The sequence below is a fragment of the Carettochelys insculpta genome, chromosome 3 (assembly GCF_033958435.1).
Source record: "Carettochelys insculpta isolate YL-2023 chromosome 3, ASM3395843v1, whole genome shotgun sequence".
In the NCBI taxonomy this organism is placed as follows: Eukaryota; Metazoa; Chordata; order Testudines; family Carettochelyidae; genus Carettochelys; species Carettochelys insculpta.
The window spans coordinates 146841816-146856206 of NC_134139.1; the positions used below are offsets into that span (position 1 = coordinate 146841816).

The following is a 14391-nucleotide window of genomic DNA, read 5'->3' on the forward strand; positions in this document are numbered from 1 at the left end:
GAGGTTTTGATCCCTTCTGGGAGCTGATTTCTTGGATGCTCTGTACTAGAACTGCACCTGCCAGGTGCAGTGCTTAACTACTGTTTGTGTTGCTCTGCAGGGAGGTGATGAGCAGGAAGGTAGGTGTCAGTGGAATCATCAGCACTCCAGGGAACACCCCAAGGAGTCTTCTGTGACTGCACCCTGTCACAGGCAGCACCTGCTGGAAGCTCCAAGGAGCAGAGATGCAAGGTCAGCTGTGCAGGAATAGGCACGGCCTATCAAACCAGAATGGGCTATCTTTGGGAAAGGACAGTCACTCCCTCAGAAGAGGGACAGGGTTTGCAGCAATACACCCAGAGCAAGGAGAGGAAAGTAGTCCAGAGAAGAATCAGTGAAGACTGGGAGAGGAAAAACTAAACCTGATGGGTTGATGGTATCTGGACTGGAACCTGGAAAAGAGGATGGGACTTGTGAACACTTGAATTGTGTCCATGTGAAATTCTATATAAGTCCATGGGGTTCCACCCAGACACAGTATCTACTGTGCAAATCCAATTGCAAAAACAATGCACTAGGCCCCAGCTTCCTGTTCACCTTTTTTAGTTCAGGAGACTTACGTTTGTATTCTACCCTTTGGCATTCAGTTAAAAACTTTCACCTTTGGGACTGAAACATTACATGCGTGACCCAGGCCTGAAGGAAAAATTTTCTGGGGAAATCTCAGGAAACACAGTTCAGTCATGTCTAAGTATAAAAAGAGGGAAATTCACTTTGCCCATTAGAAATAGACAAGTGTAAGATGTTTAAGGAATATTTCTGCAGCTAACAGTAAAAAGTTGAAATTTGGCATGGCCAGAACCTTCATAAAAATATGTTCCTTTGAGTGTTGTAGAGAAAAATAATTTTGACTTGAGTAAGCTATGAGCCTCTAGAGAAATGGTTTTATTTCTACATACTTTAGGCTTCATGTATTTTCTTGCTCAGTTTGTGAAAGGTGCAGGGTAAGTAAGATCATGAAGTTAATACAGCTGCACAACAAGGCTCAGCCTCTGTGCGTCTTGCAAGGTGCAATACAAAGGCCTTTCTTCTCCCTGTCCAGAATCCAGTAGGAAATGTGCATCCTTATACTAAATGCCAGGAGACTTTTGCCAGAGAATGCTTTACCATGAGAATTTTCTACATGAATTCTTAACATAACATACAGAATTTTGTATACCTGATGAATCACTTTCTATGGCTACTGGTAGGAGCCTCCCCTTTGTGAAAACTTTATGCAACAGCTACATAAAAAGTTTCATAGAAAAAATATTAGGAAGCTCTTCATATAGAAAAAACATCACATATCCGGTACAAAAAGTTTAAGTCATATTTTCAGTGTCCACACTCTTTGTAGGCTGTAGCACAGGCATAAAGCGGAAGTCAATCAATTAACCTAATACACCTGAATAACTGATCAGCATTATACCCTACATGTATTTCTTTTCTAAAAGGGAAGGCAAGGCGTGCAAAAATCAGTGTTGAGAGTTCCTGCAAAATTGGATGGGTGACGCCAAACTTTAATACACCTTATCAACTGCAAAGGGCTACCACCAGAGATTGGGATGGAATCCCCAAACAGGGCTTTCCAAGGAAATAAGTGGTCCTAACAGCAGAATGTACAGTACTCCTGAGCAAAAGGCCACAGAACTAGTAATAACAAGGGAAGTGGTGCGATGAAAAATCGAGAAGCAGCTAAAATATTGGAGCAGTGCAAAATGGGCAGGAAGAGACACGTGTCAGCAAAAGGGAAAGGGAGAGCAGCTAAAACAAACTGGAAGCAAAGAACATGTCTGCCAAAGTGAGGGTGTAATATATATCTCACATTCATTAAGTCAGGCATGGAAGACATTAACTAACCAGCTGCCCTCATTTCCATCCCCTCCTTAGGAGCTGCTCAGCCAACTGGCTTGAAAGAGAAAATTCCTGCTTGGGCTCTCCTTCAGGAAGGTATGTAAGAAAGAGAAGTATTTAAAAGGATAACTGAAGGGAAAAGGAAAGATCTTTCCCTTTTTTCCTATTCCAGGGAGAGAGTTAAGAGCTCCCCAAGACACCTGAAAAACCTGTGAAATGGGGCGTGGGTACATCTTCTTAGTTGGAGAAATGCTTTGTCAAAGCCGTTCCAGTGTTTGTTCTAGGTGAAACCCTAGGCAGTCAGTGAAGTCAATGGCAGAACCTCCCACTGACTTCAATGGTGTCAAAATTTTACCATCTAATGGTACCCTTTACAAATTTAAGTCTTAATTATCCTGCTGCTTGTGCCACCCTAAAAATTCTTCTCCCTCTTTGTTTATGTAGCAAGTAGTTCTATGGCACTTTAGAGACTAAAAAGATGGTGTCATGAGCTTTCCTGGGCAAGACCCACTTCTTCAGATGATTGTCCAATGCTCATGAAAGCTCATGACCGAAAGAATGGGTTAATCTCTAAGGTGCTACAGGACTGCTTGTTACTTGTGATGCGCTAGACTAACACAGCTACTCCTCTGAGACTTGCTCATGAAGGTTCATTATGATATGGCAATTGAAAAAGAATGACAAAACCTACAAGGTGCACACATGCATGAGGTTGCAAAAATGATTTTAAGATGTATCACATTTGTGATGCAGTAGATAATGAGAGGCTATGTTAAATTATACTTAATCACAATGCACAAGCACAACCTTCGCTTCAGCGTGTCCCATCTGCTGACAGCTTCACCGGATCATCTAACATTCTCTGGAAATACCTTTCTGCATGGAAAACGTTACATAAAGGGAACAGCTCATCTGGCAGGAAACAATTGTGAAACTACCACATGCTGACGAGAAGCCAATGATACATTCATAAATAGCTTGAGCTAGGGCAGGTTTGACATAGATGATGCAGTTGCAGCAAAATTACAAACACTTATCAATGGGACAGAAAATTTAGCTACATCTGCTGTCTTCTACAATAAAAGCTGTCAGCCAGTACATTTGGCAACTTCTCTCCACTCATTAACTAGAAATGACTGTCAAAAGCAACATATTAAGACTCTGCCTTTTGTATATTTTTTTCAGATCCTTCCTTAGGGTTAATGTATAGTCATGATATAGCAGCATTTTATAAGAGGGTTTTTGAGCTTTCCTCTTAGCGAACAGGAGTAACTGACAGAGATTTTTGCATGGAAGTTTAGAGGAGGAGTTTAAAGGGGCTAGATATACCTGGAATTCTTTAAAACCTCTTTTGAGCTAAACTAAAACCAAAACTACCTGATTTAAATAAAACCTTATCAAGAATTTAATAATCTGTAGAAGGGAATGTAGGCAGAAGCCTGGCTGGAGAGTATTTATGTTTATTGCAAAGACTCCAGTTGTGCAGTTCAAAAGGCATACATGTGCATTCTATGCAATGAGCTTTTTAGCTGTCAGAGACCATGTACAGCTTTTGGAAGCTAGGGTGGCAGAACTGGAGGGGCTAAGGGAGGTAGAGAGGTATGTAGATGAGTTCCAGGACACTGTTGAACTGTCCCACCTCCATTCAGAGAGCCTCTGTGTTGTTGGGAAGGGTGAAAGTCTCAGGAAAGGAGAACATTCAACTGGAGCATAAAAAGAAAAGCCAAAAAGGAGTATAAATAACAGCTAGCCAAAACCTAAGAGTAATAGCAAAATGTTTTTTTAAGTACATCCGAAGCAGGAATCCTATTGAACAACCAATGGGGTCACCGGTCAATCGAGATGCTAAGGGAGCACTCAAAGACAATAAGGCCATGTGGAGAAACTAAATTAATTCTTTGTTTCAGTCTTCATGGCTGAGGATGTTAGAGAGATTCCAAAACATGGCCATTTTTTAGGGGATAAATCTGAGGAAATGCTCCAGATTGAGGTGTCATTACAGGAGGTTCTGGAACCAATCAATAAACTTAATAGTAACAAGTCACTGGGGCAAAATGACATTCACCCAAGAGTTCTGGAAAAACTCAAATGGGAAATTGCCAAATTATTAACTATTCTTTGTAACCTATCCTTTAAATCTGCTTCTGTACCTAATGTCTAGAAGAAAGCTAATGTGATGCCAATATTTAAAAAGGGTTCTAGAACTGATCCAGACAATTACAGAACAGTAAATCCAATGTCAGTAGTAGGCAAATTAGTTGACACTACAGTAAAGTATAAAATTGTGAGAAATATACATGAACATAATTTGTTGGGGAAAGTCAACGTGGTTTTTGTAAAATGAAATCATGCCTTATGAACCTACCAGAGTTCTTTGAGGGGGTCAGTAACTATGTGCACAAGGGGACTCCAGTGGATATAGTGTCCTTAGATTTCCAGAAAGCCTTTGATAAGGTCTCACCCCAAGGGTCTTAAGTTAAGTAAGTTGTCATGAGATAAGTTCTCCTCATGGATTTGATAACTGGTTAAAAGACAGGAGACAAAGGGTAGGAATAAATGGTAAGTTTTCAGAATGGAGAGTAGTAACTAGTGGTGTTCTCCAATGGTTCATGCTGAGACCAACCCTATTCAAGCTATTTATAAATGATCTGGAGAAAGTGGTAAACAGTGAGGTGGCAAAATTTGCTGATTTGATATGAAAATGCTCAAGATGGTTGAAAACAAAGCAGATTGTGAAGAGCTTCAACATGATCTCACAAAACTAAGTGATTGGGCAATAAAATGGCAATTGGAATTTAATGGTGATAAATGTAAAGTAATGCACAATGGAAAAAATAATCCCAACAATACATATAAAACGATTGGGACTAATTTAGCTATAGCTACTCAAGAGAGAGCTCTTGAAGTCATTGTGGATAGTTCTCTGAGAACATCCACTCATTGCATACGAGCAGCCAAAACAGCAAACAGAATGTTAGGAACCATTAAAAAGTTATAGAGAATAATGAAGAGAATATCTTATTGCCTCTATGTAAATCCATGACACCCCCACATTTTGAATACCGCATACCTATGTGGTCACCTCCTCTCAAAAAAAGATATATTGGCATTGGAAAAGGTTCAGAAAAGAGTACCACAAATGATTAGGAGTTTGGAACACATGCCATTCATCTTAGCAATCAGGAGGCTGAGCAGGAGGGGTCTGATAGAGGTCTATAAAATCATGACTGATGTGGAAAAAGTGAAAAGTTAGTGATTTGTTTCCATAATATGAGAACTAGGGGTCACCAAATTACAATAATGAGTATCACGCTTAAAACAAAAGGAAGTTTTTCCTCACACAGCGCAAGGTAGGCCTATGGAACTCCTTGCCAGAGAATGTTGTGAAGACCAGAACTTTAACAGGGTTCAAATAAGGACTACATAAATTCGTGGAAGTTATTAGCCACAATGGGTAGGAATGGCGTCCCTAGCCTCTGTTTGTCAGAGACTGGAAATGGATGACAGGATAGGGATCACTTGTTGAGTACCTGTTCCGTTCACTCCCTTGGGGGCATCTGGCATTGACTACTCTTGGAAAACAGGATACTGGGTTAGATGGACCTTTGGTCTGACCCAGTATGACTGTTCCTATGTTCTAAGTGATCCGCAGTCTGGAACCTTCATTTGTTGATAAGCAAAGGGCTTAACTGGGTACTGAGCTTCTGCAGCAGCATTTCTAGAATGCGGCAGATGTCCAGACTGCACAAAGGACAGAAAGCATGTCACTTTATTTGATTTCATTTCATCATAAACTCTGTCCATGTCTTTCTCATCTAGAGAGTTGATTACTGCACTGTAGTCAAGGCTGATCTCCATCAGACACTCTGAGTGCAGAGGTGGGGACTCACAAGAGACCTTGAAAACACCTTGCTTCTATATGTTTCTGCTTAAAAGCTTCTGAAGGTCACAGATTCCCTGACCCTGGGAAGTAGCTGCCAACACCTTTTTAAAACCCAGGAAGACACATTTTGGATGTCTCTCTGTGACATAACCCCAACTTTTACCCCTCCCTTAGGAGAGTCCTTGGAAACAATGAGGAAGAAAAAAAGTTGCAATCTGATTGATTTCAGGCCAATAGTATCAGACAGATTTTGCTGGTGGTGGGAGTAGGATGAAGACCTCCCTCACCCCAGCAAAAAGAGCCCCATGGGACAGCCAGGGAGCTGCGGCTGCTGACAGGCAGGGAGGCCTACCTGACAAGGCTTCGAGCCAGAAACTACTTAGTTAAGTGCATCCTACCCAGAGCCTGCCTCCAGCACTGCATCCCAACTCCTTCTCAGATCCCGCATCCACTCCTACACACACTCCATGGGACCAGAATCTTCTGCTGCACCATACCCTCTTCTGGATCCTGCACTCCAACTCCTGCCCCAGGTCACTCCCCAACCCTCTCCATCCTCCTTCCCTCAACCCCAGATCACAACTGTTGGAACAAAGTCTGGACACCATGTATGAAGAAAGCAGGAGGAGCAAGAAGTTCCTCTCAGACACTGTGCCCCTACATCCCTCTTCCTCCAGACTAGAATCCTCTCCTGCACACATACTCCCCCGCCAGACATACACCCCAACCCACTGGCCCAGGTTACAAAACCCTCCTTCACCCAAACTCCCGCTCAAACCCCACACTCTTTCCTGCATCCCAGTCCCTTAGCCTGAGCTCCCTTCTTGCATCCAGCCTCCATCCCAGACCCCACACACCCTCCACAGAAAAGTGTGGCCACTGACCACTTACCAAAATCTTGGAGTAGCCCCAACATCAAAATTATTGCCCACTCATGTCCTAGAATAATGAGGGCCTAATGCATAAAGGGGATTTTGAGCACTATATCTTAAAAATGTCACAAAAATGTCTTAAAATACACTGCCTTTTCCTACTAAAATACTAGCATGTAATGAATATTACCCATGGAAGTCAATAACCTGCAGGGGCAAAACGAATCAAGCAACTAAAGGAATTTTTTCCACAACGTTCATAGTGTAAAAACAGCTCACGCAAACACCAGTAACAGTGAGAGCACTGCAGCAGAGACTTCAGGATGTGCTAGCCGCCTGAGTAAGTATCCGGGGCTGTGTTCCCTGTAAACTGAGACCTTGGGTGGCCACCCAGGAGAGATTCAGGTGCTGCCCAGCTGATTGGCAGACCACCCACAGCAGCACGTGTTTCTGCACATGCCTTGGTACAAATAAAATGTATTCCACCCATGGCAAAAATGAGAGAGACTATTGGTCAGGTGTACCATATTAATGCAGCCAACTATTAAAAGTATGCTAAAAAGTCTCCTTCAACCACATAGATTTGTGCTCCATCTCAGCCTTCTATCCCAGCAGCAGCTTTTACATCACAGGTAGTATGCAGGACAAAATAAACAGCTATAATCATTGATCTCAATGAGAAAAATATCTCAATCTCATGAATAAACATTTCAGTACCACCAACAGTAATCCCTGGAACATCCCTGCTTACAGGTTTCTGAACTGTTCTATGTTCTTGAAGGTGCATCCCTATTGCATCTGCCCATACCAGACAACACTAAAATTGATGAAGTGTTCCCAGTGATCCATCAGTACTTGAATCATGGCAAGAAAGTAGTTAATTATGTTGATGTATTCTGTGGTAAGGCGAGTGCCAAAACAGGGATGTGTAATTCCCACTGATCTCTTTTGAGTCTTCATTTTTTACTTTTCAATTCTTCATTCCAATACAAAAACAAAACCGTAACTGACTTTGGAAAGAAGACCTCACCCTTTAACAAATACTGATGTCCAGTGGAGTAGGATCAGATGCTTTATATGGATTTGGTAGCTAACTTTGGAACCAATATTTTAAATGTTGGCCAGTTTTGGAGCAGTCTCTGCAAAAACCACAATAAATAGTTAAGCATGTAAAGGATGACAAATAAACATAAAGATGGATGCCAGAACATAAAATACATAATTTACATGGCACACTCATGCACTGTGCACACGGACACACAGAATAAATTTTATTTTATTGGTGCATAATACATATAAGGAAATATTTTTACCTGCTGCTCTGTACAGTACTTTAGGTTCAAAGAATATGCAGGGGTTCTTATCTTCTACACATGACAGTAATAGTCCTTTAGCCTGCACAGGACTTCTTGGAATAACGACCTGTAAACAATTATTTATAAAAACTTATTTAGAATATAACTGAGCTATGTAAGTATTATATACGGTGATAATACTAACCAGGCTATCCAAGTTTACACTAACACTTATTTATAAAGTTCACTGAGGTCAGACTTCAGCAAAAGTTGTTCAAAGCTCAAAAGTAGATCAGAATGTTTTTCCTGTTCTAAACTGGGTTAAGTTTGTGCTGCTTTCTAGTAAAAAAGATGATGGTTAGATACATGGAGATCTATATCTATATCTCAAGAGCAAGCAAAGCAGGAGAAAAAAACCTGGGTTTTCATCTGAACATGTGCCAAAACCACAATTATGTTACTTCTTGCTATGCGTGTGTGTTACTCTCAATCATGTTCAATTTTTTCTAAAAGTGTAGCTATCAACACCTATTAACAACAAAAAGTGCACCCATTAACAACAAACCTATTAACAACTTATTAGAAGTGCATCTATTAACCACAAACTTTAAAAACAGTCTTTGCTTATGGCTGATTTACCAGAGCACTTAAACACATGACTACAAGATGAATTTAAGCACATCATCAGTGTGACAAAAATTAAAGCACAAGCTTGTAGGTTTTACAGAATCAGGGCCTACATTTAGGAAACATATTTAAGGTTTAACAGTAATCTACAGATCAATGAGATTTTGTTCTATTCTTAAATCTTACTACAGGTTGAACCTCTGTAGTTCAGCACTCTTGGGACCTGAACGGTGCTGAATAAGAGAATTTGCCAGACCACAGGAAGTCAATATTGCCTAGCAGCATTACCAACACTTCTGCTGCTTATTGAGCTCTTAGAAGATATTTAGGAGTGAATTACAGATAAATAACAGCACAGGACACTGACAGCCAGGACTGGTCACTATAAACAAGCTTTATGGGACCACAGGAAACTTGGGCATACCCATGATAACTGGAAGTTCAGTTAACGAAAATCATGGTGGATTAAGTATGTTGCCGGATGAGAGTGTGCCGGCTGCGACAGGTTCAACCTGCACGATGACCATTTCTAAATGATGTAGAAATTCCTATCTACTACGAGACTCTTCCTTATGTTTTGTGATTCTTAATCCTTGTAAGGCTGTAACAGTCTAACACAAATACAGTATATACAATATTTAAGGAAAGACTTCAATACACAATACTTAAAACCTTAACTAGTATTGCAGACGTATGTCATACTCAGAAATGACACTGCATAAATCAGTGAAACTTACACAGTCTCTCCTTTTGGCAAAAATTATTTCACTTGAAGAACAAATGCTTTGCTTTAAATAATTGTAGACCCAGCTGGATACTCATTACTTACATTGTGCTAATAGGGATAGTCAAAGGAAATTATGGTACTTAAATACTTTTTGGTTCTTCAAATTATTTTCCTCCCCTCAAAATTAACTTGGAGCAGTCCCTTTCTCTGCAATGTCTCAGACACTGAGGAGTTCTGCTCACATAGGGCAGTCTGGGTTGTCCAAAACTTAGGACTGGCATGACAGCACCTTATCATTTACTTGAGAGGTGAGAACCAGAAATGGTGGAAGTCCAATAACTTTTATTAGTGTAAATCTATTTCACTGTTACATACAGGAATGACAGCTGCAATCAGCAAGTTGTTTTCTTCAGAAACAAACAAATGAAACAAAACAAAAAACAGTTAACACAATCAGAAAGTAAACAGAAAAATCCTCCATGGTGAGTTTCTACCAAATTCTATAAGCCCTGAAATCCCAAAGGCATTCTTCCCTTTTCTGACTCCCAACCACCCATTCTTATAGATCTTCCTTTAAACATCCATGCACGGTTTCGCGAAAGCTGAGTAAATTCCATGTACCTTGGGGACTGTATACCTTGTCTTTCTCATTTAAAGAAACATGGCATAGAAAACTATATCAATATTAGATAGTCTACTAACATGTATGGCTTGTGGGGGGGTTTGTTGTTGTTTTTATTAGGGAGATGCAATTACTCAACTGCATGGGCGTGTACCTACCCAAGGTTTGCATGAACACAAGTCATTTGCTTGGATACACACGTAACCTACTAGGTACCTAGCACACCAAACCACCTGTATGCAAAGAATATTGATTCACAAGTTTCTTCTAGTATCTGGATGCATATATTGGACATTGCAACTGTGGTTCTGCTACTCAGGTAACAAACTTGGAAGATCTGGCCCTCACAGAAGCAGTATAGCGCGTTGGTGAACTGGAAAGATATTTGATGTCCTCAAACCACCAAATCCTGTTCTGGCATCAACACTACTACCATCTATGCTCCTCTGTTGTCAATGCTCTCCCTGTTGGTATGCACCCAGCATGGAGCTACCAAAGGGAGAAAGGCGAACAGTGTTGCCCCCTAATAAGATAAAAAAAGTCCATATGCAAGATACTGAATATTACATGCAAAAATATTGTAAAAGAACACAGAGGCAAAAAAAAAATCAGAGACTTCAAGGTTGGGGAATACCAGAATTATGACTACCTGTGCAACTTTAATAAAGCAAAGCAAAGCAACAGAAGCAGGTTCTGATGGGAACAGTATTGGGCAATTTTGATTGCAGATGGCATTATCAGCCCTGAAATAATTTGCATATAATCATTAACTTTCATTTAAAAAAAAATTGCGTGTGGTGCTAGTAAAATGTTTCCAGATGACAATTTAAGACTGCTGGCATTTCAAAACTACAAATTCAGACTTATCTCTGAACTTAATGCAATTTTTAAGCATTAACAGGTGTTCTGAGGGTGTCAGAAACGTGGTCTGACTCTCCTGCTCATGATGCCTAACTTATTATAAATGTGGTAATTTTTCATTTTCAAAGGTTTTTTTAGAAGATGTTTTTTGTCTCTCTCCTGTGAGTCTGAAGATGTCTATGATCAAGTGACTGAAAATAGCATCAGCATCCTAAGTTTACTCTGTTGCAAACTTTGCATCTGATTTGTCCTTAATTATATAAAAAGTAGCAATTTAGACTATCATTCAATGTGTCCTGAGGTGGTTTGAAAGTAATATCACTGGAAATGCCAGGATGTTTTAACTACCAACCCATCAAAACAGCAAGATGCTTGGAGACTGAAGATAAGATGGGGCTGGCTTCAAGGAACTAATATTCAAGTGTTCATCTTGAATGGAAGCAACATCACATCCTGAGCTGGATACCTTGCTGATTTTCTTCCCCTGACTCCCAAGGTGTCCATGTCCTCCCTATCTGAAATTAAAATACTTCATTCATTTTAGGTACTGCATTTTTTGTAATAGTTATCTTAACCCAATGCTTGCACTGCTGTTTGTCTTTTGTTCAGCGTTATGGTATTGTTTATTCCCCAGATCTATGTTTACAGAGAAACTTTTTCTCACCAAGGCTTCGTTCTCCCTAGCAACAAAATAAACAAAAAAAAATTATTCCCAGATCTTTGTCTCAGTCATGAAATATTAAGAATGTACAGGTCATATAGCACCTGAATATTCCAGTTATACCTTCCCAATTAAAGGCCTGCAGAGAAGCTCTATGTGCTTCTGTTTTAGAGTTCTTTTGTGTCAAATGAGAGCCAGAGACTTATTTCTTGAAGTCTCTGTGACGTTTCTGGGATAGCATAATGAAATCCAATATATAAAAATAAAACTCATTCCCCACCCTAAACCAGCTGTATATCATTAAAATAAGAATTTTTTTAGGTGAACGAGACAAGAGGTGGGGGAAGGGTTCCCACCAAGAAAGGTAATACCTACTATGGTATTCATGAGGTAAAACAACATATCAGGATTAGCTCTGTACATCAGCAATAACAAGAAATAGCTGTGCTTTTTTTAAATGATGTACAATTGTTGCTTTTGCTTCAGAAATCTTTCAATTAATTAAGTGATGAAACACCTTCTCTGTGCTGAAGGCTGTGTAAACCAAGGGTTTGGATCCCTACAAAAAAATTAATGTGAGAAATGGAAGTTAAACGTAGCCATCAATTAAACTTTTTATGAAAATATACACCTAGTCAGGTTTCCACTTTCTTCCACCTCATGCATGTGACTATCACATTACACATGTGGGAAGGAAAAAAGAAAAAAGTGGGGAGAGTCCCCAGCCACAAGAACTTTGGACTTAAAATTGTACATTCTGCTGTTTCTTTTCTAAAAATATTCCAACCTAAACCATACAATAATTAAATATTGTGGTTAGGACATACAGATGCATTAGAAGTAGGAAATTAATTATAAAATTTGCCAAATCCACTATACACTGGCCACAGTGCAGATACTGGTGTGCTGAATGCATTCTTTGACAGTGATACAGTGCATTAATACAAGATAACCTGTAGGCTCATGGAGACCAGTTATGATAACCTAAACTCTGTGCATTCTCAGCAATAACACTGCATTTACTATAGTTTTCAATTAATACACACCTATGTTCAATACCAGATACTTTGGTACATGGTATGCACATTTCCTATGTGCTAGTTTTAATTCAGTCTATGATCCACATTTAAAAATCAAAAAAAGCCATTAACTGGATTTATTTACCTTGGGCCTTTCCTCACCTGCTCCCTGACACAGGTTCAAAAGATCACTGAGAATTAGTCTCTGAACAGTGTTTAGTCTCCTTTCCACAGAGAGTATGTACTCTTGCTCATATTATGAATTGTAAATAATGGTTAAACTTTAAGATTATTGTACCTTTATTCCTGGACAATGAGCAAAAAAAGCTTCTGGACTTTGAGAATGATATAGTGCACCATGACCTACGCAACCCCAGGCTGCTCTGATTGTGAGACTTCCACAATTAAAAAGATCTCCTGAGCGATACCGATATTTTGCTGCTTCATTAACAATCTGAAAAAAAAACCAAAATCATTTAAAAATTCTTCATATATATTAGTAACATTAATTGCACTACCACAAGCCAGGTATAATTATATTGCTATGCTACAGATACGATTACTCCCAAAATGCGACTTCAATTGCAGAGTGTGTTGCAGATGAGAGGTCCCTTTGCCCTTCCCCACCACTGTTTGTCTTTTGTGTAATTTTTGCCAATATGTCAACAGTGATGAGCATTACTAATGTTTAAAGCTAAGATTTAGCGATAGGTATTTTTAGAAAAAGTTGTACACAGGTCATGGGCAACAAACAAACACTCACATCCGTAACCAATCGATGACTTTTATGAAAAAAATACCCAAGAGTAAATCTTTGCTGCTTTGAGTATTTTTCATAAAAGTTATGGATGGGTCATGAGTGTGAATGTTTGTTTACTGCCTACAACTTTTACTAAAAATACCTCTTACTAAATTCATGGTGTACAATACATTCGCAATTCGCCACATGGAGAGCAGGACACTGTGGTGTGCTGATTCCAGCTCTGGAGCCACAAGTGGCTCTTGGATCCTTTAAATGTGGCTCCTCCAAGAGCCATATGCAGGGAATGTCATCCACCTGCTCTGCACATATGCCCCACCACTTGGTGGGAGAAGCATATGGTGGCAGCGGCAGCGGCCTCAGCAACTCCAGTGTACTCAGCAGGGGCAGCTCCATCCACTTTGGCAGCTCCAGCAGCCCCAGAACAGCCATTCCCAACAGGCAATCTGTTTCTCTTTACCTCTCTTAACCTGTAATAAGTACTAACCTGATCAAATGCTGGGAAAATGTAGTCTGCAAATTGAATTTCTGCGATGGCTGTAGCTCCAGCAACTGCAACTCCAATACCAAATCCAACAATTCCTTGTTCACACAAAGGGGTGTTGAAAACTCGGTCTTTACCTGTAAAACAAAGAGCTCTTTTAATACAACAAACTTTAAAAAGAAAATAATTCACCTTTTATACCCAAAAAGTGTACAATTTACAGTATGCCTAACAGGTTCACAAGTATATGGGTCTCTCAATGGCTTGCATACACTAAAATAAAAGTTTGCATTGCATTTACAAAGCATTTAGCTGAGTGTTAGCCGGTGGCCGGGTAATATGCGGTGAGGTACTCCCCTAGGTCCTAAGCAACCCAGTTTTTTACTGTTAGAGCAGGCAGCTCCTAGCACTCTCACCCACGGCCAGGCTGTGTTAACCAAACGGTTAAAGTTCTTTTGTTGTGCCGGCTGCGTTGCAGTGACAAAAGGGTTAACAGCAGGGTCAGGCTCAGAGCTTAACTAGTTACAAGTTTATTAAGCTACAGTTATAAGCGTGGGGTTACAAAGGCTATTGTTTACTTCTTATATGCTAGCAAAGTACAGGTGTTAACAAGTTACGTTACAATCCAATACAAAGATATCTGTTACCATCTAACACAATGATATCTTGACACTAGTTACAGAGCTCTAATTCTTTAGCTGTGCAAAA

General features: G+C 39.9%; 1 protein-coding gene across 5 annotated transcripts in view; it reads right to left on the reverse strand.

Moving 5' to 3' along the window:
* BCKDHB (branched chain keto acid dehydrogenase E1 subunit beta) overlaps positions 1-14391 on the reverse strand; it is a 271499-nt gene that overhangs the window by 198682 nt on the left and 58426 nt on the right. For all 5 annotated transcript variants that reach the window (XM_074990978.1, XM_074990980.1, XM_074990982.1 and 2 more), the window contains exons 4-6: positions 13687-13820; positions 12738-12893; positions 7941-8049 (exon numbers count right to left, since the gene is read on the reverse strand). In XM_074990978.1, coding sequence (XP_074847079.1) covers positions 7941-8049; positions 12738-12893; positions 13687-13820 — 399 coding nt within the window. The remainder of the gene's footprint in view (positions 1-7940; positions 8050-12737; positions 12894-13686; positions 13821-14391) is intronic.